The 23,626-nt window shown below is 42.1% G+C and overlaps 1 protein-coding gene across 1 annotated transcript in view; it reads left to right on the top strand.

The window, feature by feature from the left end:
* Nucleotides 1-8,083: 8,083 nt before the first annotated feature.
* GABRG3 (gamma-aminobutyric acid type A receptor subunit gamma3) overlaps nucleotides 8,084-23,626 on the top strand; it is an 876,540-nt gene continuing 860,997 nt past the window's right edge. Inside the window, exons 1-2 of the mRNA XM_055417673.2 lie at nucleotides 8,084-8,237; nucleotides 16,524-16,672. Of these exons, the coding sequence (XP_055273648.1) occupies nucleotides 8,185-8,237; nucleotides 16,524-16,672 (202 nt within the window). The 5' untranslated portion in view covers nucleotides 8,084-8,184. The remainder of the gene's footprint in view (nucleotides 8,238-16,523; nucleotides 16,673-23,626) is intronic.

The raw sequence follows: 23,626 nt of genomic DNA, 5'->3' as shown, positions 1-23,626 counted from the left end.
TACTATTTGTAATTGGCATATTACGATGTAACATTGGTCTTCATTTCCAACTTAAAACGCCTAAAAATGCCTAACAGGTTTTTAGATTTGTGAATTTTAGTTGAAATGTATTTTATGATATTACTAAACCTGCAGAAATATTGAAATATTTCAGAGAACTTATTCACTGTACATTTAATTTATTTTATTTATAAAAGTTATGAACTGTAGAAAGTTTTACTTGTTGGGTCAAATGCTTGTTGCATTTGAAGTTCTAGTTACAAGAAAATCAAATACCTTCAATGTATAAATGCTATTAAGTTTTTAAAGGACTCTGGAGTATAAGTAAGTTTGTTTAAAGAAATTTAGTCTGTTCAACTTGAATCAGCTCTGTCAAACATTAATTAAAAGCCTCATTTAAAAAATAAATAAATAAATAATGGTGGTGGGAGGGAGGGTTGGGTAGCTGGCTGGAGGGGGAGGTGGTGAAGTTTATAAATCTAATTAAAAATGAAGTTGCATTTCCATTTTCCAAAACCACCCATCCACCAGCGTACTGTGTCACTAGACATTATGTACGATTTTAGTTTGCGACAGAAACCATTACATTTAAAAATTCATTACAGCAAGGTTAGTTAGACACATGATGGATGCAGCTTTAATCCTGCCATATTTTATTACAGTTAAAATGTAAATGATGAAAAATATTTTGTGCTTATCAGCATTTATGTGGAAATGTGTTTTACAGTGATATATGGTGTTATATTTCTATTATTGTGATGAAAAAGAAAACAATACAAAAAGACGAAGTGTTTATTAAAACATGAAAGAAAAAAAAAGAAATAAATGGTTTTGCAGCACTGAAGAGATTATAGAAAGTAAATAAGCTAGATCAGATCTGTTTTATGTAGTAATTTTATAGTTTATTTTAATTATTTCAGTTGTAAAATATTGTTATGCTGTTAATTAGTTCTGATTGTTCATGTTAAACTATTGAAATGCAAAAAAAAAAAAAAAAAAAGACACAAACAAGGCAGAAGTACACACCCACTGAGGAATGCAGGCATCCTGAATAGGGAGAAACATAACCAGAGAGGAGTGTGGGTGTCCTCAATGAGGAAGTTGATTTAAATCACTAAAAAGTTGATTTAAATCACTTACATTGGACAGTCCTTCTGGGTCTTGTTTACCTTCGGCCGATTATCTTGTTTTTTCTTCACATCTCACTAGTCCTAGGACCCTCCCCAAGATGCTTGCACAACATTTTTCTAAGATGGATTTCAATGTAGAGACCTGTGGGTACATGTACACACTTATTATAGGGTGGGCCCTCGCCCTTTTTGACCCCCAAGAAGCCTTCCTGCACATGTGCAGACAGGGAAGTCTTCCTGGACCTCAGGAGTGGGCACCTTATCTCTTTACTTTAGCAGACTCAACTTTTTGACACCAGCCTTGTCCTTGAACTCCCTGGGTGGGAACAAAGGCTCGGTTTTACTCCACTCGAACAAACACCAGGTGCCCATCTCAGGCACACATCTATCTCCTACCTCAGAATGAGGAGGTCACATTTTACAGCTGCATACGGAGCTCATTGACGCTTTTCAACTGTGGTGTTTGAATTGATGCTTTTGAACTGTGGTGTTGGAGAAGACTCTTGAGAGTCCGAGTCCTTTGGACTGCAAGGAGATCCAACCAGTCCATTCTAAAGGAGATCAGTCCTGAGTGTTCATTGGAAGGACTGATGCTGAAGCGGAAACTCCAATACTTTGGCCACCTCATGTGAAGAGCTGACTCATTTGAAAAGACCTTGATGCTGGGAAGGATTGAAGGCGGGAGGAGAAGGGAATGATGGACAATGAGATGGTTGAATGGCAACTCAATGGACATGAGTTTGAGTAAACTCCGGGAGTTGGTGATGGATAGGGAGGCCTGGGGTACTGCAGTTCATGGAGTCGCAAAGAGTTGGACATGACTGAGCAACTGAACTGAACTGAACTGATGGAGCTCATACACAGACAATGGGTGGTAACGGATACCGCTACTTTGGAAATCTCTAGTAATGTCTATTATTACTAAACAAAAATGCCCTCCCTGCACAATTGCACTCATCTCACATGCTAGTAAAGTCATGCTCAAAATTCTCCAAGCCAGGCTTCAGCAATATTTGAACCGTGAACTTCCAGATGTTCAAGCAGGTTTTAGAAAAGGCAGAGGAACCAGAGATCAAATTGCCAACATCTGCTGGATCATGGAGAAAGCAAGAGAGTTCCAGAAAAATATCTATTTCTGCTTCATTGACTATGCCAAAGCCTTTGACTGTGTGGATCAAGATAAACTGTGGAACATTCTGAAAGAGATGGGAATACCAGACCACCTGACCTGCCTCTTGAGAAACCTGTATGCAGGTCAGGAAGCAACAGTTAGAACTGGACATGGAACAACAGACTGGTTCCAAATAGGAAAAGGAGTACGTCAAGGTTGTATATTGTCACCCTGCTTATTTAACTTATATGCAGAGTACATCATGAGAAACGTTGGGCTGGAAGAAGCACAAGCTGGAATCAAGATTGCTGGGAGAAATATCAATAACCTCAGATATGCAGATGACACCACCCTTATGGCAGAAAGTGAAGAGGAACTCAAAAGCCTCTTGATGAAAGTGAAAGAGGAGAGTGAAAAGTTTGACTTGAAGCTCAACATTCAGAAAACAAAGATCATGGCATCTGGTCCCATCACTTCCTGGGAAATAGATGGGGAAACAGTGGAAACAGTGTCAGACTTTATTGTTTTGGGCTCCAAAATCACTGCAGATGCTGATTGCAGCCAGGAAATTTTCTCCTTGGAAAGAAAGTTATGACCAACCTAGATAGCATATTAAAAAGCAGAGACATTACTTTGCCAACCAAGGTCCGTCTAGTCAAGGCTGTGGTTTTTCCCGTGGTCATGTATGGATGTGAGAGTTGGACTGTGAAGAAAGCTGATTGCCGAAGAATTGATGCTTGTGAACTGTGGTGCTGGAGAAGACTCTTGAGAGTCCCTAGAACTGCAAGGAGGTCCAACCAGTCCATTCTAGAGGAGATCAGTCCTGGGTGTTCATTGGAATGACTGATGCTAAAGCTGAAACTCCAGTACTTTGGCCACCTCATGTGATGAGTTGAGTCACTGGAGAAGAGTCTGATGCTGGGAGGGATTGGGGGTGGGAGTAGACGGGGATGACAGAGAATGAGGTGGGTGGATGGCATCCCCGACTCGATGGACATGAGTTTGAGTGAACTCCGGGAGTTGGTGATGGACAGGGAGGCCTGGTGTGCGTGATTCATGGGGTCGCAAAGAGTCGGACACGACTGAGCAACTAAACTTAACTGAACTGAACTGTGATCTAAAAAGTCCAATTTTAGTCAGATAGCCATGAGAAATCAGCACATATGCCAAACCAAAAGACATGCACAAGTATGTTCATGTCAGCTAAATATTGTGTGCCATACTGGATACCACAGTGAAATACCACATATAGAATAAGAAGCAATGGATGCTTGCTACCTGTGACATTGTGGATACATCCAGAACACATTATGTTGGACGACAGAGCCAGAGGCAATATTGGACACACTACACAATTCCATGTGAGATTCAAGAGCAGGCAAAACCAGTTCATTGCAATGGAACATGGAATAGTGATTACCAGAGTTGGTGTTGGCAGCAAAGTTAGCTCAGCGCCCAGGAGAGGGCTTTGGGAAAATGTTTTTTATCTTAATCTGGGCGATAAACGCATGCTTTTTTTATACATATGGTATATACAAGTGTAAAAATACACTGACCCATACGTTTAAGGTGAGTGCATTTTGTTGTATGTGTATTGTTGCTGTTTTTCAGTCACTCAGTCATGTCTGACTCTTTGAGACCTCATAGACTGCAGCATGCCAGTCTTCCCTGTCCTTCACTATCTCCCAGAATTTGCTCAAATTCATGTCCTTTGAGTCAGTGATGCTACCAGACTGTCTCATCCTGGTTGCCCTCTTCAATAAAAACAACCTAGATGGGTGGGGTGGGGAGGGAGGCAGGAGGTAGGGGACATAGGTATTCCTATGGCTGATTCAGGCTGATGTTTGGCAGAAACCAACACAATACTGTAAAGCAATTATCCTTCAATTAAAAATAAATTAACAAAATTATTTAAAAGTTGAGCAAGAAAGTTGTGGTTTTTTTTTAAACCATGAAACATCGTAATACAATTCAGAAGTATACTTTTGAGAGTGTGAGAGATTTTATTCAAAGAGAAAACCCAGGAGCAGTAAAGAATAAGACCAGCTGATGCAGGAGTTCAATTATATTGCGCACCATAGCGCGCCACCTTCTTCGCACCTGTAGGAGGTGAAGTCAGGCTAGGCAAGGGATTCTGGAGTACTTGGAGAAGCTACAAGAGGGTCTCAAGTACCGGTAATCCAGTTTCGCCGCCATCTAGGGCTCTTCCTTCGTCTCCAGCCAGAGGCAGCGGCCACCCCAGGTCTTCCCCGGAAGCCTTGAGTCTGGATCAGATGCTTGAAACAAACACTTGAAACAAACAGCACGCATCTCTAGTGAGTGTTCCATACCCTCAGAAGTGCATGGGCTCCAACCCTTACCCCTCAGTTTACTTTTTACTTCCCCTTTCCTGCGAACTAGGGGAATGGAATGCAAATGCCGCTCGCCAAGTGGAACCGAATTGTCAGCTTCTTTAGAGCTGAGGATGGAGGGCTGAGGCAATAAAATCCCCACAAAAAAACGGAGAGTGAGCACTGCGCATGCTCTGTAAAGCATCTTCGCGCCCCCCCCCCGACCCCCCACACCTTCCTCCTCTCACCATCTGCCCCTCCCTTCCCCGCCACACCGTCCCTGTCTTCACGCTGGTTAAGCTGGGCAAAGCAGGAAAATCAAAGCCAGAAAGATTTTCCTTTGAAGAGTGTAGATTCTTGACCTCGAATTTTGCTTTCATACTTCTGCCCAGGAAGCTTGCTTTGAATTTGCCTTTCCTTAACTCATTTAGCTTAAAAAAAATCTTTTTTCAGACAGCACCATGGAAGGGGGTGCTTTCTACGGAAAAATATTCAAGCCTGTCAAGCTGACCCGCTAAGTCTAATAAATGGAGTCAAGAGCCGGAAGAGATCATGATAAAAGATTGAAAATATGCAAAAAAGGAAAAGAATAAACAATAAAGAGATGTAAAAAAGGCATCACATTTTCTTTTCCACTGTTTGTATTGTAAAAACTTCCCTGGACACTTGCCATTATACTGAAATTTTGCAAGTACATTCAAGTATCTGTAAGTTTCTATTAGAAACAATTTGAAAGCATGTGTAGTCATGTTCAAATAATAAAGAATACAGCAAGGAGTCTGAAACATTGGTCGAAGAACCAAGCAACAGATGTTTACTGAGTTCCTATAAATCTGAGAGGCAGAATGGCATAGGGATTAAGAGATGTTGGCACCTGCTGCCGGGGTGTTAACTCCCAGTCCTCAACTTCCGAACTGTGGAATGACAATTTCTCTGTGTGTTTCATCCATCTTTGAAATGGGTATAGTGTTGTGAGAGTTAAAATTAGTGAACTAATTTATCAATGTCTGATAGTTATTTTACTCAAGTTCCTATTACTGTGTTTAAAACTGAGGCATAGATGAATTATTTCTTTTTACATGCAGTTTTCTCACAGCACACATAAGTATTTGGAGACTACATATTTCAAAAGTAATTAACAAATAGATTATCATCTAACTGATTTCTGAAATGCTCAACTTCATTGTTGGATAGAGAAAATGAAATATTAGAGCTGCTGCTGCTGCTGCTAAGTTGCTTCAGTCTTGTCCGACTCTGTGCGACCCCATAGACGGCAGCCCACCAGGCTCCCCCGTCCCTGGGATTCTCCAGGCAAGAACACTGGAGTGGGTTGCCATTTCCTTCTCCAATGCATAAAAGTGAAAAGTGAAAGTGAAGTCGCTCAGTCGTCTCCGACTCCTAGCAACTCCATGAACTGCAGCCTACCAGGCTCCTCCGTCCATGGGATTTTCCAGGCAAGAGTACTAGAGTGGGTTGCCATTGCCTTCTCCAGAAATATAAGAGTGGAGTAGGATAAATGTTCATATTTCCTTGAAGCTGGAAGAAGTGTTGAAGCTGTTGAAAGTGTCAGAATATAGGAAGATTGGGAGTCTTCTTAGCATCATGACCTGAGCAAGAAAGATGTGGAAGGCAGTGGGTAATATCATAAGGACCCCAGGAAAGGATGAGCTGGAGCAAGCTCAAGGCACAGAGACAGAGATAGGAAGATGACAGTGCAAAGAAGGCCAAGGGCTTGACTGTTGAAGTGTATCTATATACACGCTTTATGTAAGTGTGACTGACTTTGCTTTGCTGACTTTGCTTCAGTCATGTCTGACTCTCTGCGACCCTATGGACCGTAGCCTGCCAGGCTCCATGGGATTCTCTCTGTCCATAGGCTTCTCCAGGCAAGAATACTGAGGTGGGTTGTCATGCCCTCCTCCAGGGGATCCTCTATGCCCAGGGAGCGAACGGTCTCTTGCATTTCCTTCATTGCCTGGTGGGTTCTTTACCACTAGCTCCACTTGAGAAAGCCCCCATATATACATACATCTATCTGTCTATCTATCTGTCTATGTGTGTGTGCTAAGTTGCTTCAGTCATGTCCAACTCTTTGCAACCCATGGACTGTAGCCCACTAGGCTCCTCTGTCCAGATTCTCCAGGCATGAATACTGGAGTGAGTTGCCATGCCCTCTTCCAGGGGATCTTCCCGACCCAGGAATTGAACCTACATCTCTTAGGTCTCCTGCACTGGTAGGTGGGTTCTTTATCACTATCACCACCGGGGAAGCCCCTATCTATTATATATCTATATATCCTCATCATCAACAGCTTTACTCTGTAACCACGTTCATGTTGGTGAACCCAGAAATAAAGAGGAAAAATCAGGCAATTTTCTACTTACCCTTGCACATATTCTAAGAACACAGCTGTTTGACAATATATTAAAGTAACAGCACATCCTTATAATTCTATGAACAGTAGTTCAGAATAAAAAAAATACTAAGTCCTATTTTTTTCCCCAATATAAAAGCCAACTTCTTAGTGAATGTAGTCTAAGGTATGCTGATTTGTAATACTTATATGGTGAAAGATTAACATTCTGAATGGTTATTACTAATGAAAACAAATGCAGTTTTCAGTCTGAGTCTGAACATATATTCAATGAGCTGCGTGTCATACTTCAGCCACGTCTCTTGCTTTTACCTAAGGAGAGGTCTTGATCTCCAACCGTCAACATTCTCTTTCACTTCTGCTGGTCATTGGTATGTTTTAGTCTCTCTCTGTGGTGAAAGGTACACTCCGGGGTTGCTTTTTTCAAAGTACTGCCCAGCAAGCCACTTTTCCATGCACAGTCTCAGCAGTGCACTGAAGGGGTTCAGTCGATTTAGCACGACGTGTGCGAAGGACCGGTTGCTCAGCAGACCATCTCGCGCCTTCGCCAGGGCGCCTAGGTGGGGACGTTCTGGGAGGTCTGGGAGCGTAGAGAACCACAATGCGGTGCTGAAATGCTTGGAAGAGCGCATCCTTTCGGGACTTCTAAACCAAGGGGTCTTTCTAGATGCAGCGATCTTTCTAGACCAAGGGGTGCCGATTCTAGGACCCTCTCTTAGGCTCCCGGCGGGATCCCAGAGCCTCCCCGCCCCCTTCCTGGCCTCACGCTCCGGGTCCATTGAAACCTCTCTTGGCCTCGCGCATTGTCGAGCGTGTAACTGGGGGAACTCCTCCCCTCCCGGGCCGCCTCGGAGGCGCTGCCGGCCAGAGGAGCGGCCGCCTCCCCGCCCCACCCCCGAGCGCGGCGGCCGCGCGGCCGGCGTAGAGCCCACCGCCCGGCATCTGCGCGCGGCGCGGCTCTCGCTTCGGGCGCGGGGCCGCGAGTATCCGGGCTGCGCAGACCCGGCGCCCGGGCGCGGGCGGGGCCGGCGTCCCGCGTGGGCCCCGCGGAGGCGCGCGCAGACCCGCCGGCCGTCGGGGGCGCGGCCGCTGCCCGAGTCCGCACTTGTCCCGCCGCAGAGGCCCGGCGCCGTCGGAGGCAGCGAGGGCCAGGAGAAGCCGCGGAGCGGAGGCCCGCGCCCCGCAGGGAGCCTCGCGTGGCCTGGGGCGGCCGACCCCGCGCCCCCTTCGGCGGCGGCATGGCCCCGAAGCTGCTGCTGCTCCTCTGCCTGCTCTCCGGCTTGCACGCGCGGTGAGTGGCGCCCGGGGTGCGGAGCCTGGCGGGCGGGCGGCGGCGCGCTCTCCGTCGGTCCCCAGTGCCCGGCGCGCCCGGCCATCGTCGTCTGGGCTGCGGCGTCTCCCGCCGGGGCCGAGCGGGCAGGAGACGCAGGCGCTTTACCTGTCCCGTCTCCCTCGGCCACGGCCGTCTGCCTCTCCGGGCGACCGCAGCCTTCTCTGCAGCCTGAAGCGCGGGGACTCCGAGACTAATGGGCTCTTCTGAACCTTGTAAGGTCTGGTGGGTTTAAGGGATTTCGAAGCCCAGCATCACTGGGGGAAGCCGGTGTCTACCTCTTTATCTCACTCCTCCCCCTCCCCCAAGTGTTTCAGGGTTCCGCGCGCGCCCCCGGGCGCGCGAATACACACACACACAGATACACACCAACATTCTGTATGTCACACACACGCATCAACGTTTGGTATCGTTTCCTTCCTTGAAATCTCCCGGGACCCTGGAGTCAGGTTTCCGAGCGGCCCGGTTTAAACCCGTCTTTTTGAGGAGTAGCAGGGCTGGAGGCAGACGGAGGAGGATGGGGGCATGGTGGGCAGCCAGGAGCTCTGCTTCTCGGAAAGGATTCCCCTCCCAGGTTCTGCGAACACATGCTCGCTGCACATAAGCACCCCTTCCGTATGAGCCATTTTCACACGCAGCAGCATGCACAAACCTCCCCGTATGAAGCAAGCATACTGAAGTTGATAATGAGGTTTCTACCTAATACCCGTGGGAAATTACCTTACCAAAGACACCCTTACCTTTCCTCCCAGCACACCAACCAGCTGATGGGAGCTTAAAAATAATTCAGGAAGAGGTGAAGATGGCTCATGAGGATGGAAGGACAGTGGGACCAGAAGGGTTAAACCCTGTTGCTGTAAATATAAATGGAGATTCTGGGTTTGGTTCCTTTAATTCTGTTTCGGACTTGATCTCTGGTCAAGAGCCTAGAGACTGCCCTGTGCTTTAAAAATTAGAGCAGCTCCCTTCCTCCTGCTCCCCTTACGACCCCAAGAATCTCCAAGCACCTCAACTCCCCAACCAGTTTTAATTCCCTCTTCGTTTCCTAGGTAAGGGAGCTAGAGAGCCTTCCTGTGGGTCATAAGCTCTGCAGGTGTCAGCGTGCAGTGCTTTGAGGTCTTGCATGTTCATTCAAATTTGTGAAGTACTGAGGAACTTGTTCAGTCATGCCTGACTTTTGTGACTCGATGGGCTGTAGCCCACTAGGCTCTGTCTGTCCATGGGGTTTCCCAGGCAGGTATATTAGAGTGGGTTGCCATTTCCTTCTCCACGGGATCTCCTGGAACCAGGGACTGAACCCGCATCTCTTTCACTGGCAGGCAGGTTCCTCACCACCAAGCCGCTGAGGGAAGCCGCCTGAGGAACTCGGAAGGCAAGTTAACAAATCCTACGAGACATGAATTTGGAAGGTTCATAGTTTTCCCTGCCTCCCTTTGACAGATTGTGAGGAAGAAAATCCTGTTCCTCCCTGCCACAAACCGCTGGTCTTTGCAAAGAGTTGAGAGTGAGAAAGGCGGACTGTATGTGCTGGGGAAGGCAGACTCACCGGAAACTCTCTAGCAGGCAGCACACTCCTTGATCCTTCAACGGAAGTTGCTTCCTGTCTAAGGGACGAGCTGGGAAGGAAACGGAAGTGTGCTCTCTGAGGCTGACCCTGCTTGGATGTATCTCTGTTTAGAGACAAATAACACAGGCGTAATGTAGATGTCCCAGGTCATATCTCGATCTGAGGTTATGTCTAATTGAGTTTCCTACTGCTACTGACTGGATGAAGTGACCTGCAGTTGAGGGTTAGAGAACCAACTGTTTAGATCTATAGATACTTATCATGTTAGAAGGAAATCTGCTTCTTGTTCTCATTACTTTATGTGCTTAGTAGGAAGATACCTGGGTGTCTGACTTGAACCACTCAGGTGTCTAGGGGTTCCCCAACACACATACAGTCTCTGGGTATTCTTCATTCTTCCATTTTGCCAAGGCAGATGTAACAACTTTAATATATTCTTTGTCTGGGTTGATTCCATGGCCTTGGTAATAGAAGTTGCATATCAGTTGAAAATAATCCAAGTTTTAAACTAATGTTACTGTTATATCCCTCTTCTTTGAAAGTATCTTTGCTCTTTGAATGGGTTACAGACATGTGAAGTAATCCAGTGACCAGCATCACCTTTCAAGTGTTAGTCACTCAGTCGTGTCTGACTCTTTGTGACCCCTTGGACTGAAGCCCATCAGGCTCCTCTTCTCTATGGAATTCTTTAGGCAAGAATATTGGAGTCGGTTGCCATTCCCTTCTCCAGGGGATCTCTCCGACCCACGGATCAAACCTGTGTCTCCTGCATTGCAGGCAGATTCTTTACCATCTGCGCCATCTTCTTTACCAGGGAAGCCCTCACCTTTCAAAACTGTTATTAATTCTGAGAGAGTTCTCATTTGCGCTCTGTCCTGCCTTCCTGGTGTTTAAAAGCCCCAGAGAGGGTTCTGACAGTTGTGCTGTGTGGTGATAGGTTGGCAGCTCTGTGGAGAGCAAAGCACCCCATTATGACACCATTGAAAGAGCTTTTTCTACATTAAAAACACTAAGTCACACCTGGAGCTTAGTGACACCTTAAGTGAATGCCTAAGTGCTGTCTGAAGTTTAGGAGCTCCTTTTTATGTTTATGGAGACATCCAACTTTGTCTCTGCCCTTGCAGTTGAAGAGAAGGTGTAAGACATGAAAATACCATCTGGGGGCTGAACTGTAAGTATATCGCCGGTTTGTTTTTAAGAAAAAGCTAATGGTGGCATTTAGGATCCAACAATCCTGATAACAGAACACTCGTGAATATTGTATATAACCTACTTGGAATTTAGAAAAGCAGAATAGTTTTGTTTTATTCATATTCTGGTGAGTCCTTGAGATGAGATTGGATTCTCTACAAAGGGAAGCTTTTCTGTAGGGCTGGTGGTCTGGCACTAGTGCTGAGAAGCTTTGATTTCCTTATCTGAAGTCCTGCACAATCTGATGAGGCTTCAGGGTTGGGAGGAGCCCAATGTTGGCCCAGAGCATCTTAACCTGTGCCTGCCTGCTCTTCCCACAACCCAGCCACAGAACTGCAGGTGCCCCATTTCACCTTCTGAAGGGGAAGGTGCTGAAGAAGATGTTGCTGTTGTTCTTTTCTTTGTCTCCCCCTTCACCTACCCTGAACCAGGAAGCTTACGCAATTTTAGGAAAACACTCATCAACACTTCACCGCTAGAGGGAGAATTAGTCACATTATAATACCTGTTACTGAAGTAGCTCAAAGTATTTTTCAGAAACTAATGCTGTGCATACAGAGAACTGATGAGGAGTTAGTGTGCTTCTGTGTTCATATGAGTGTTGGGGCAAGAGAAGATGCAGAGCGTGGAAAGCATGGTGTGGTCTGTACTAGTAAGCTGTCTCTGGAGGAGGGGAGGAGGGAGGAGACAGAGAGACCCCAGAGGGGCAGAGGGCTGCACTGTAGGCGAGTTGGAAGGAGTCTTGAGGATGCTACGTGTGATCCTGCCTAGGTGAGCTATCCCTCTGCTCAGTGTCCCGAGTGCCTTTGCTGTGGACTGAGTTGCCAGGCCTGTGGGTTGTGGTTGGCTCCCAGCAATCCATGTGCTTCTTCAACCCACTTCTTTTAAAGATGATAAAATTAATATTCTTGATAAATTAAATATTCTTCTGTAACATTTTAGATTTGATAATGTTATTTATAAAAGTAAAGTCTTACCAGTAATTAAATGAAGCATATCACTTGTTGAATATCAGTCCCCAATTTTTTAAGTTCCTATTGATGGTGAATATTCAGTACAAAAAAATCCATGGCGATTTATAGTTCCTATAGATAATATATATATTCTAAGCTTTCTGTCAAGAAATAGAATTATAGTTTAATATTGTTATTATCCTTTAGTCACTGAGTCGTGTCCAACTCTTTGTGACCACATGAACTTTAACCTACCAGGCTCCTCTGCGGGATTTTTCCAGGCAAGAGTACTGGAGTGGGTTGTCATTTCCTTCTCCAGGGGATCTTAGCCAAGGGAAAAGTTAAATGAATTCAGTCTTTAAGATATAAGCCATATACTATTGTCAAAACTTCATGTACATGTATATATTCATACAGAACTAGGCTGATACTGCTCTGATATATGTTAAAGCTAGTTAATACTCATTAAAAGACTCATGTACATACCATATGACATATACATAAGATTTTATAGATGTTATATATTATAGTTATGTTATAATATTATTATATTATGATGTTTAGTTGCTAAGTTGAGTCCAACTCTTTTGCAACCCCATGGACTGTACGCCGCCAGGCTCTTCTGTCCATGGGATTCCCCAGGCAAGAATACTGAAATGAGTTGCCGTTTCCGTCTTCAGGGGATCTTCTCAATCCAGGGATCCAACCCGTGTCTTCTGCATTAGAAGGAAGGTTCTTTACCACTGAGCTACCAGGGAAAACCTACAGATAATTTAGACTATAGTAAAAATTTACATCCAGACAGTCAAGAGGGCCTTAGGAAACATTACTATGAACAAAGCTAGTGGAGGTGATGGAATTCCAGCTAAACTATTTCAAATCCTAAAAGGTGATGCTGTTAAAGTGCAGCACTCAATATGCCAACAAATTTGGAAAAGCTTGCAGTGGCCACAAGATTGGAAAAGATTAGTTTTCATTCCAGTCCCAAAGAAGGGCAATACCAAATAATGTTCAAACTACTGCACAATTGTACTCATTTCACATGCTAGCAAGGTAATGTTCAAAATCCTTCAAGCTTGTCTTCAACAGTACAAGCACCGAGAACAGATACACAAGCTGAATTTAGAAAAGGCAGAGGAAGCAGAGATCAAATTGCGAACATCTATTGGATCATAAAAAAAGCAAGAGAATTCCAGAAAAACATCTGCTTCATTGACTATGCTAAAGCCTTCTGACTATGGATCACAACAAACTATGGAAAATTCTTAAAGTGATGGGAATACCATACCACCTTACTTGTCTCCTGGGAAACCTGTATGCAAGTCAAGAAGCAACAGTCAGAACCAGATATGGAAAAATGGACTGGTCAAAACTGGGAAAGGAGTACATCAAGGCTGTACATTTTCACCCTGCTTATTTAACTTATATGCAGAGTGTGTGTGTGTTAGTTGCTCAGTCATGTCTGACTCTTTGTGACCCCATCGACTGCAGCCCATCAGGCTCCTCTGTCCATAGAATTTTCCAGGCAAGAATACTGGAGTGGGTTGCCATTTCCTTCTCCAATATGCAGAGTACATCATGTGAAATGCCGAGCTGAATGAATCTCAAGCTGGTATCAAGATTGCTGGGAGAAATATCAGTAACCTCAGATATGTAGATGATATCACCCAAATGGCAGAAAGTGAAAAGGAACTAAAGAGCCTTTTGATGAAGGTGAAAGCAGAGAATGTAAAAGCTGGCTTAAAAGTCAACGGGCAAAAAACGAGGATCATGGCATCCAATCCCATCACTTCATGGCAAATGTGGCAAATAGATGGGGAGAAAAAGGAAACAGTGAAGGATTTTATTTTCTTGGGCTCCAAAATCACTGCAGACAGTGACTGCAGCCATGAAATTAAAAGATCCTTGCTTCTTGGAATAAAAGCTATGAACAACCTAGACGGCATATTAAAAAGCAGAGATGTCACTTTGCTAACGAAGGTTTGAATAGTCAAAGATATGGTTTCTCCAGTAGTCATGTATGGATTGAAGAGCTGAACTATAAAGAAGGCTGAGAGCTGAAGAATTGATGCTTTTGAATTGTGGAGAAGACTCTTGAGAGTCCCACGGACAGCACGGAGCTCAAAAAAGTCAATCCTAAAGGAAATCAACCCCGAATGTTCATTGGAGACTTTGGCCATCTGATGTGAAGAGCTGATTCTTTGGAAAAGACCCTGATGTTGGGAAAGATTGTGGGCAGGAGGAGAAGGGGGCAACAGTGGATGAGATGGTTGGATGGAATCTTCAACTAAATGGACATGAGTTTGAACAAACTCCAGGAGACAGTGAAGGACGAGGAAGCTTGGTATGGTGCAGTCCATGGGATCACAGATAGTTGGACACGACTGAACGAGTGAACAGTGACAAAAATTAGCATAAAAATGCATGTCCGAGAAGCCAACTGCCTTGTGAGGTTGTTGCCTTTTTGGCTTCCATCTGGAAAGCTAAACAGAAATGAGCTTATACTTAATCAGGACAAATAAACCTCAATGCAATTTTCTATTTTGCTATTTTTTGTGAAGGAAGATATGTCATTATGGTGCATACACTGACAAGCCATGAAGGAAGAAGTTTTCTTGTTTTTTTTGTGTAACAGGCTTTTTCGCATTGGTAAGTGGCAGGTCCCCTGGAAGTGCTACTTTGAAGAGGAGACTTTCCTCTTTTCAGGCCCAAATTTCTGTGCTGCTGAGATGGCCTCACTCACTAAAGAAACTACCTTGTCATCTTGAGGCCTTTCCGTTCAAGTACACCCGAAAGAATTGGCTGTCAGGCTCAGCCCTGCTTGGGACAGATTCTGATGCTCAGCATTCATTTGGATTCATCTATTAAAGGGCCAAATACTAAAGACATGTTAGAAAGATTTTAAGTTTTGTAATTCCAGACCACCTTACCTGCCTCCTGAGAAACCTGTATGTAGGTCAAGAAGCAACAATAAGAAAAGGACATGGAACACTAGACTGGTTCAAAATTGAGAAAGGAATATGTCAAGGTTGTATATTGTCAACCTACTTATTTAACTTATATGCAGAGTACATCGTGAGAAATGCCAAGCTAGATGAATCATAAGCTGGAATCAAGATTGCCAGGAGAAATATCAATAACCTCAGATATGCAGACGATACCACCCTTATGGCAGAAAGAGAAGAGGAACTAAAGAGCCTCTTGACGAAGGCGAAAGAGGAGAGTGAAAAGCTGGCTTAAAACTCAGTATTCAAAAAAACTAAGATCATGGCATCACTCCATGGCAAATAGATGAGGAGACTATGGAAACAGTGAGAGAATTTATTTTCCTGGGTTCCGAAGCCACTGCAGGTGATGACCACAGCCATGAAATGGAAAGACACTTGCTCCTTGGAAGAAAAGCTGTGACAAACCTAGAGAGCGTATTAAAAAGCAGAGACATTACTTTGCCAACATAGGTCCATATAGTCAAAGCTATGGTTTTCCCAGAAGTCATGTATAGATGTGAGAGTTGAACCATAAAGAAGTCTTAAGTGCCAAAGAATTGATGCTTTTGAACTGTGGTGTTGGAGAAGACTCTTGAGATTCCCTTGGACTGCAAGGAGATCCAACTAGTCCACCCTAAAGGAGATCAGTCCTGAATATGATGCTGAAGTTGAAGCTCCAATACTTTGGCCACCTGATGTGAAGAGCTGACTCATTAGTAAAGACCCTGATGCTGGGAAAGATTGAAGGCAGGAGGAGAAGGGGACGGCAGAGGATGAGATGGTTGGATGGCATCACTGACTCAATGGACCTGAGTTTGAGTAAGCTTTGGGTGATGGTGAAGGACAGGGAAGCCTGACGTGCTGCAGTCCACAGGGTCGCAAAGAGTTGGACACAACTGAGTGCCTGAACAATAACAAGCCTGCTCTATTCGAGGTGAATCAGTTTGTATGGTAGGAGGTATGTGAAATTACCAGAGAGTATCTACCAACCAATATCTCTTCCTTGGCACCCCACATGGGTGCTGGCCAAGCATATCACCTCCTTATGTCCCTATGTCTGCCTAGACCAAAGGCGCTCCATGAGAAGCACAGAGTCAGACTCAACTATTTTCAATGAGTGCATTCTGCAGAAGCTGTTCACCTTAAGCTAAAATGAGGTCTTGGCAATGAGAAGTGGAAGCTGCAAGTTGTTTTGTTTTGACCTTCAGAAGATCTCAAGGTTGATACTAGGAAGGCTGACTCTCTGCTTGTTGGCCTTCATGTATTGGATTACTTACTACAATGTCTGTGTTTGAACATGGACTTGGAATTTTTTTATGACATTTAATGAAAGCATCATGTTACATTAATAGCACTGGCATTCTTCTTACTGGATTCTTTTTTGTGTGTTTTGTTTTACTTTTAAGATTTTAGAGGTAATTTTTTGAATGGACTGAGTGTACTGGGGAGTTTCTACCTATTTCTGTGGTGCTTGGGCGGGCCAAAGCTTAAGACATTCCCTGGCATCATTGCCACAACTTACATGTCACACTTTGTGCTATAATTACAGGACCAGGAAGGTGGAAGAAGATGAATATGAAGATTCATCATCAAACCAAAAGTGGGTCTTGGCTCCGAAATCCCAAGACACAGATGTGACTCTTATCCTCAACAAGTTGCTAAGAGAATATGATAAGAAGCTGAGGCCAGATATTGGAAGTGAGTGATGATGTTTGCTATTTTAGTAGGAAACATAGTGTGATATATTTTTTAAGTTTTTATTCTAAATAATTATGAATTTTCAGGAAGTTGTTAAGGTAGTACAGAGTCACGCAATTCATGGGTATTGAACTAAGAGTTGACATTGGCAGAGTGTGTGTACGTGGCTCCACATTGTCTTGTCACATGTGGATCTGTGTAATGATACTATCATTGAGATGCAGAACGGTTTCATCACCATGAAGTTTCCCTTCCTGCTATTGCTTTAGAGTCTCATCTGTTTCACTCCTCTAAAATTTCTAACCTGTCAACCACTAATTTAGTCTTGATTTCTGTGATTTTGTCATTTTGACAATGGAGCATACCTGCAGTCATTTAGTACATGACTTTTTGAGATTGGCTTTTCTTTCCTCAGCAAAATGATTTTGGGATCCATTCGAGTTTGCATGTATCAGTAGTTTGTTTTACTTGTTGCTAAGTAATCTTCCCGGAGAAATCTTCCATGCTATGGATGGACCATAGTTTATTTAATGTTTATTGAGGAACATATTAGTTATTCCCAGTTTTTGTCTATTACAAATAAAATGACTATGTGCATTAGTAAGCACACAGTTTTTTTTCCCCAATCTATGTATTACATTTTCACTTCCAATGTTAATTTTGAAATATAAACTCTATGAATTTTAATATAGTTGAACATAATGATCATTTCTTTAAAATATTATCTGCACTGATAACATGAAAATATGTTCTTATGCTTCAGAAGCTTTATTGTTAATTTATTTGTTATTTATTTTATTTGGAGGCTAATTACTTTACAATATTGTGGTGGTTTTGCCATATATTGACACGAATCAGCCATGGGTATACATGTGTTTCCCATCCTGAACCCCCAACCGACCTCCCTCCCCATATCATCCCTCTGGGTCATCCCAGTGCACCAGCCCTGAGCACCCTGTCTCATGCATCAAACCTGGACTAGTGATCTGTTTCACATATGTTAATATACATGTTTCAATGGTATTCTCTCAAATCATCCCACCCTCGCCTTCTCCCACAGAGTCCAAAAGCCTGTTCTATACATCTGTGTCTCTTTTGCTGTCTCGTATACAGGGTTATCGATACCATCTTTCTAAATTCCATATATATGCTTTAATATACTGTATTGGTGTTTTTCTTTCTAGCTTACTTCACTCTGTATAATAGGCTCCAGTTTCATCAACCTCATTAGAATTGATTCAAATGCATTCTTTTTAATGGCTGAGTAATATTCCATTGTGTATATGTACCAAAGCTTTCTTATCCATTCGTCTGCTGATGGATATCTAGGTTGCTTCCATATCCTGGCTATTATAAACAGTGCTGCGATGAACCTTGGGGTACATGTGTCTCTTTCAATTCTGGTTTCCTTGGTGTGTATGCCCAGCAGTGGGATTGCTGGGTCATATGGTAGTTCTATTTCCAGTTTTTGAAGGAATCTCCACACTGTTCTTCATAGTGGCTGTACTAGTTTGCATTCCCAGCAACAGTGTAAGAGGTTTCCCTTTTCTCCACACCCTCTGCAGCATTTATTGCTTGTAGACTTTTGGATAGCAGCCATTCTGACTGGTGTGAAATGGTACCTCATTGTGGTTTTGATTTGCATTTCTCTGATAATGAGTGATGATGAGCATCTTTCCATGTGTTTGTTAGCCATCTGTATGTCTTCTTTGGAGAAATGTCTGTTTAGTTCTTTGGCCCATTTTTTGATTGGGTCATTTATTTTTCTGGAATTGAGCTGCAGGAGTTGCTTGTATACTTTGAGATTAATTATTTGTCAGTTGCTTCATTTGCTGTTATTTTCTCCTATTCTAAAGGCTGCTTTTCACCTTGCTTATAATTTCCTTTGTTGTGCAAAAGCTTTTAAAGTTTAATTATATAACATTTGTTTATGTTTGCTTTTATTTCCATTACTCTGGGAGCTGGGTCATAGAGGATCCTGCTGTGATTTATGTCGAAGAGTGATTTGCCTATGTTTTCCTCTAGGAGTTTTATAGTTTCTTGTCTTATGTTTAGATCTTTAATCCATTTTGAGTTTATATTTCTGCTTTATTGACTATGCCAAAGCCTTTGACTGTGTGGATCACAATAAACTGTGGAACATTCTGAAAGAGATGGGAATACCAGACCACCTGACCTGCCTCTTGAGAAATCTGTATGCAGGTCAGGAAGCAACAGTTAGAACTGGCCATGGAACAACAGACTGGTTCCAAATAGGAAAAGGAGTACGTCAAGGCAGTATATTGTCACCCTACTTATTTAACTTATATGCAGAGTACATCATGAGAAACGCTGGGCTGGAAGAAGCACAAGCTGGAATCAAGATTGCTGGGAGAAATATCAATAACCACAGATATGCAGATAACACCACTCTTATGGCAGAAAGTGAAAAATAACTAAAGAGCTTCTTGATGAAAGTGAAAGGGGAGAGTGAAAAAGTTGGCTTGAAGCTCAACATTCAGAAAACAAAGATCATGGCATCTGGTCCCATCACTTCATGGGAAATAGATGGGGAAACAGTGGAAACAGTGGCTGACTTTATTTTTCTGGGCTCCAAAATCACTGCAGATGGTGATTTCAGCCATGAAATTAAAAGATGCTTACTCCTTGGAAGGGAAGTTATGACCAACCTAGACAACATATTAAAAAGCAGAGACGTTTTTTGCCGACAAAGGACCGTCTAGTCAAGGCTGTGTTTTTTCCAGTAGTCATGTATGGATGTGAGAGTTGGACTGTGAAGAAAGCTGATTGCTGAAGAATTGATGGTTTTGAACTGTGGTGTTGGAGAAGACTCTTGAGAGTCCCTTGGAATGCAAGGAGATTCAACCGGTCCATCCTAAGGGAGATCAGTCCTGGGTGTTCATTGGAGGGAATTGATGTTGAAACTGAAAGTCCAGTACTTTGGCCACCTGATGCGAAAAGCTGACTCATTGGAAAAGACCCTGATACTGGGAAAGACTGAGGGCAGGAGGAGAAGGGGATGACAGAGAATGAGATAGTTGGATGGCATCACCAACTCAATTGACATGGGTTTGGGTCACTCTGGGAGTTGGTGATGGACAGGGAGGCCTGGTGTGCTGCGGTTCATGGGGTTGCAGAGAGTCAGCCATGAATGAACTGAACTGAACTGATGGTTTTAGAAAGTGTTCTAGTTTCATTCTTTTACAAGTGGTTGACCAGTTTTCCCAGCACCACTTGTTAAAAATATTGTCTTTTTTCCATTGTATATTCTTGTCTCCTTTGTCAAAGATAAGGTGTCCATAGGTGCATGGATTTTTCTCTGGACTTTCTATATATCTGTCTTTGTGCCAGTACCATACTGCCTTGATGACTGTAGCTTTGTAGTATAGCCTGAAGTTAAGCAGGTTGATTCCTCCAGTTCCAGTTTTTTTTCTCACAATTACTTTGGCTATTTGAGGTTTTTTTGTATTTCCATACAATTTGTGAAATTATTTGTTCTAGTTCTGTGAAAAATACCGTTGGTAGTTTGATAGGGATTGCATTGAATCTGTAAATTGCGTTGGGTAGTATACTCATTTTCACTATATTGATTCTTCCAATCCATGAACATGGTATATTTCTCCATCTATTTGTGTCCTCTTTGATTTCTTCATCAGTGTTTTATAGTTTTCTATATATAGGTCTTTTGTTTCTTTAGGTAGATATATTCCTAAGTAGCTTATTCTTTTCATTGCAATGGTGAATTTCTTTTTCTGTTTTCTCATTGTTAGTGTATAAGAATGCAAGGGATTTCTGCGTGTTAAGTTTATATCCTGCAACTTTACTATATTCATTGATTAGCTCTAGTAATTTTCTGGGGGAGTGTTTAGGATTTTCTATGTAGAGGATCTTGTCATCTCCAAACAAAGTTTTATTTCTTCTTTTCCAATCTGGATTCATTTTATTTCTTTTTCTGCTCTGATTGATGTGGCCAAAACTTCCAAAACTATGTTGAATAGTAGTGGTGAGAGTGGGCACCCTTGTCTTGTTCCTGACTTTATGGGAAATGCTTTCAGTTTTTCACCATTGAGGATATTGTTTGCTGTGGGTTTGTCATATATAGCTTTTATTATGTTGAGGTATGTTGCTTCTATTCCTGGTATCTGTGTGGATGTAAGGTTTTATTCTCTGGGATAAGTGCCCAGGAATATGATCACCAGGTCCTATGATAAATATTGGTTTATTTTTTAAGAAGCTGTCAAACTCTTTTCCAAAGTTTATATACCATTTTCTATCCACCATCAAGGTGTGAGAGATCTATTTTCTGTCTCATCACCAGCAGTTGGTGCTATCACAGGTTTTGTTTTTCACCAGCAGCTGGAACTGTCACAGGTTTTTGTTTTAGCTGCTCTACTATGTGTATGTCCAATAGGTTGATATCGCCTTGTTGTCTTAATTTATGTTTTCCTGATTGTTAGTGGTATTGAATTCTCTTTATGCACTTATTTGCCAATAGTATATCTTCTTCATCAAAATGTTTCCTCATATTAGTTGCTACGTTAAAAATTGGAGTATTTTGCTTTATTTTTTCTCCTGCCTTGTTAAGAGCTCTTCCTGTAGTCTAGATGTGATTCCTTTGCCAGATGAAGTTTTCAGAATTTTTTCCCTCTTTGTATGGCTTTTTTTTTCATCCTTTTAGTAGGGTCTTTCAAAGAAGGAAAGTTTTTAATATTGAGGAAGTCCAATTTATCCATTTTCTTTTTACTTTTTATGGAGTATACTTTTTGTGTGTGGAGCAAGTATTTTTTTGATTTACTTTTCATCAGAGGATAACTGCTTTACAATATTGTGTTGGTCTCTGCCATACATCAGCATGAATCAGCCATAGGTGTACATATGTGCCCTCCCTCTTGAACCCCCCTCCCACCTCCCACCCCATCCCACAGTCTAGGCTGTCAAAAATAGGGCTGCAATTAACATGGGGATATGTATGTCTTTTTTAATTATGGTTTCCTCAGGGTACATACCAAGTAGTGGAATTTTTGGGTGATATGGTAGTTTTAATCCTAGTTTTTAAAGGAATTTCCATACTGTTCTTCATAGTAGCTGCATCAATTTCCATTCCCGCCAACAGTGGAAATGTATACTTTTAGAGGAATGTCTAAGAACTCTTCATAAATCCCTAGCTCCTAAAGATTTTTTCCTATTTTCTTCTAAAAGTTTTAATATATGTTTTACATTTAATTCATTTTGATCTTTGAATTAATTGTTATAGAAAATCAATTGTGAGGTTTATAGCTAAGTTTCTTTTCCTTTTGCTTATGAATATCTAGTTACTTTATTATCACTTGTTGAAAAAAAGCTATGCTTCCTTTTTGAATTATGTTTGCACATTTATCAGAAGTCAGTTGGCTCAACTTCTGTGGGATGTTTCTGGTTTCTCTTATTTCTTCTGTTTATCTGTGTGTCTGTCATTGTGTCAACCTGCAGTCTTGATTATTGCAGCTATGTATGCTAAGTCTTGGATTGGGTGGAATTAATTCAGTCTCTTTATTTTTAAAAATTATTTTAGTACATATTTTCTAGATTAATTTTAGAGCTATCTTATCTATAAGTGCAATAAAAATCTCGTGTTAAACTTTCATTTCAGTGTGGGAAGAACTGACATCTCTATTGTGTTGAGTATTTTAATCCATAAACATGGTATATCTTTCCGTTTATTTAGATATTGTTTATTTTCTTACATTCAGTGTTTTGCAGTTTTTAATATACAAGTTCTAAAAATATTTTGTGAGATTTTCACCTAAGTGTTTCACAGTGTTGGAGTGCTTGTAAACAGTACTATATTTTAAAATTTATTTTTCCCTTTGTTCATTGCCAGTATACAGAAATATAGTTACCTCATATAAGTTAGTGTTGTGTCCTCTGACTTGCCAAACTCACTTGCTAATTTTAGGAATTTTTTTTTGATAGCTTTCTTGAGAATTTCTGTGTACATCCTCATGTCATCTGCAGATGAGACCTATTTCTTGCTTTTCAATCTGTATGCCTCTTATTACTGTTCTTCTTGCCTTATTTCACTGGCTAGCACATTCAATGCTACAGAAATAGTGGTAGTGTGAGTGGATAACTTGTTTTGTTCCAGATCTTAGAGGAAAAGTATTCAGTCTTCACTAGTGTGATGTTAGCTAGATGTATTTTATGTATATTCTTCACTAAATTGAGAAAGTTCCCTCTATTTCTAATTTTCTGAAATAATTTTTTAAAATCAGGAATGGGTGTTGAACTTTGCCAAATACATTTTCTGCATTAATTGATACACAATGTACTTTTTTTTCTTTTAAGGAAGCTAATACAGAAAGTCCCCTACCTATGAACAAGTTTCATTCTGAGGGTGTGTTCATGAACCCAATTTGTTCATAAGTACAGCAGTGTTAGCCTAGGTTCCCAACTAACATAATTGACTATATAGTACTGTACTGCAGTAGGTTTATAATACTTTTCACACAAATAATACATAAAAAACAAATACACACAATAAGACAATTTTAATCTTGCAGTACAGTACCTTGAAAAGCACAGTAATTCAGTACAACAGGTGGCATACAGGGCATGACATTGAATGAACAGGCAGGAAGATATTACTGACTGCAGAAGAGGCGGGGAGACCGTAGAACTGAAAGATCGTTAGCAACGGAAGACAGAGGGCAAGCTGCAGTGTCACATACGCCTAATGTTGATGGAACATACACTTGCGTTGTTGAAAGTTCGCAATTTGAAGGTTTATATGTAGGGGTCCTGCTGAATGGTGAATTACATTGATTGGTTTTCAGATATTGAACCAGCATTGCATCCCTAGGATAAACCCCACCTAGTGATCATGTTTAATAACAAATATTTTTTAAAAACTCTTTTTATATGTTGCTGTATTCTATTTGCTAATCCTTTATAATCCTTTTAATATCAGTGGGGCCT

The sequence above is a fragment of the Moschus berezovskii genome, chromosome 21 (assembly GCF_049115385.1).
Source record: "Moschus berezovskii isolate FMDL1 chromosome 21, NW_MosBer_1.0, whole genome shotgun sequence".
In the NCBI taxonomy this organism is placed as follows: Eukaryota; Metazoa; Chordata; class Mammalia; order Artiodactyla; family Moschidae; genus Moschus; species Moschus berezovskii.
This window is presented reverse-complemented; position numbering and strand designations above follow the sequence as displayed.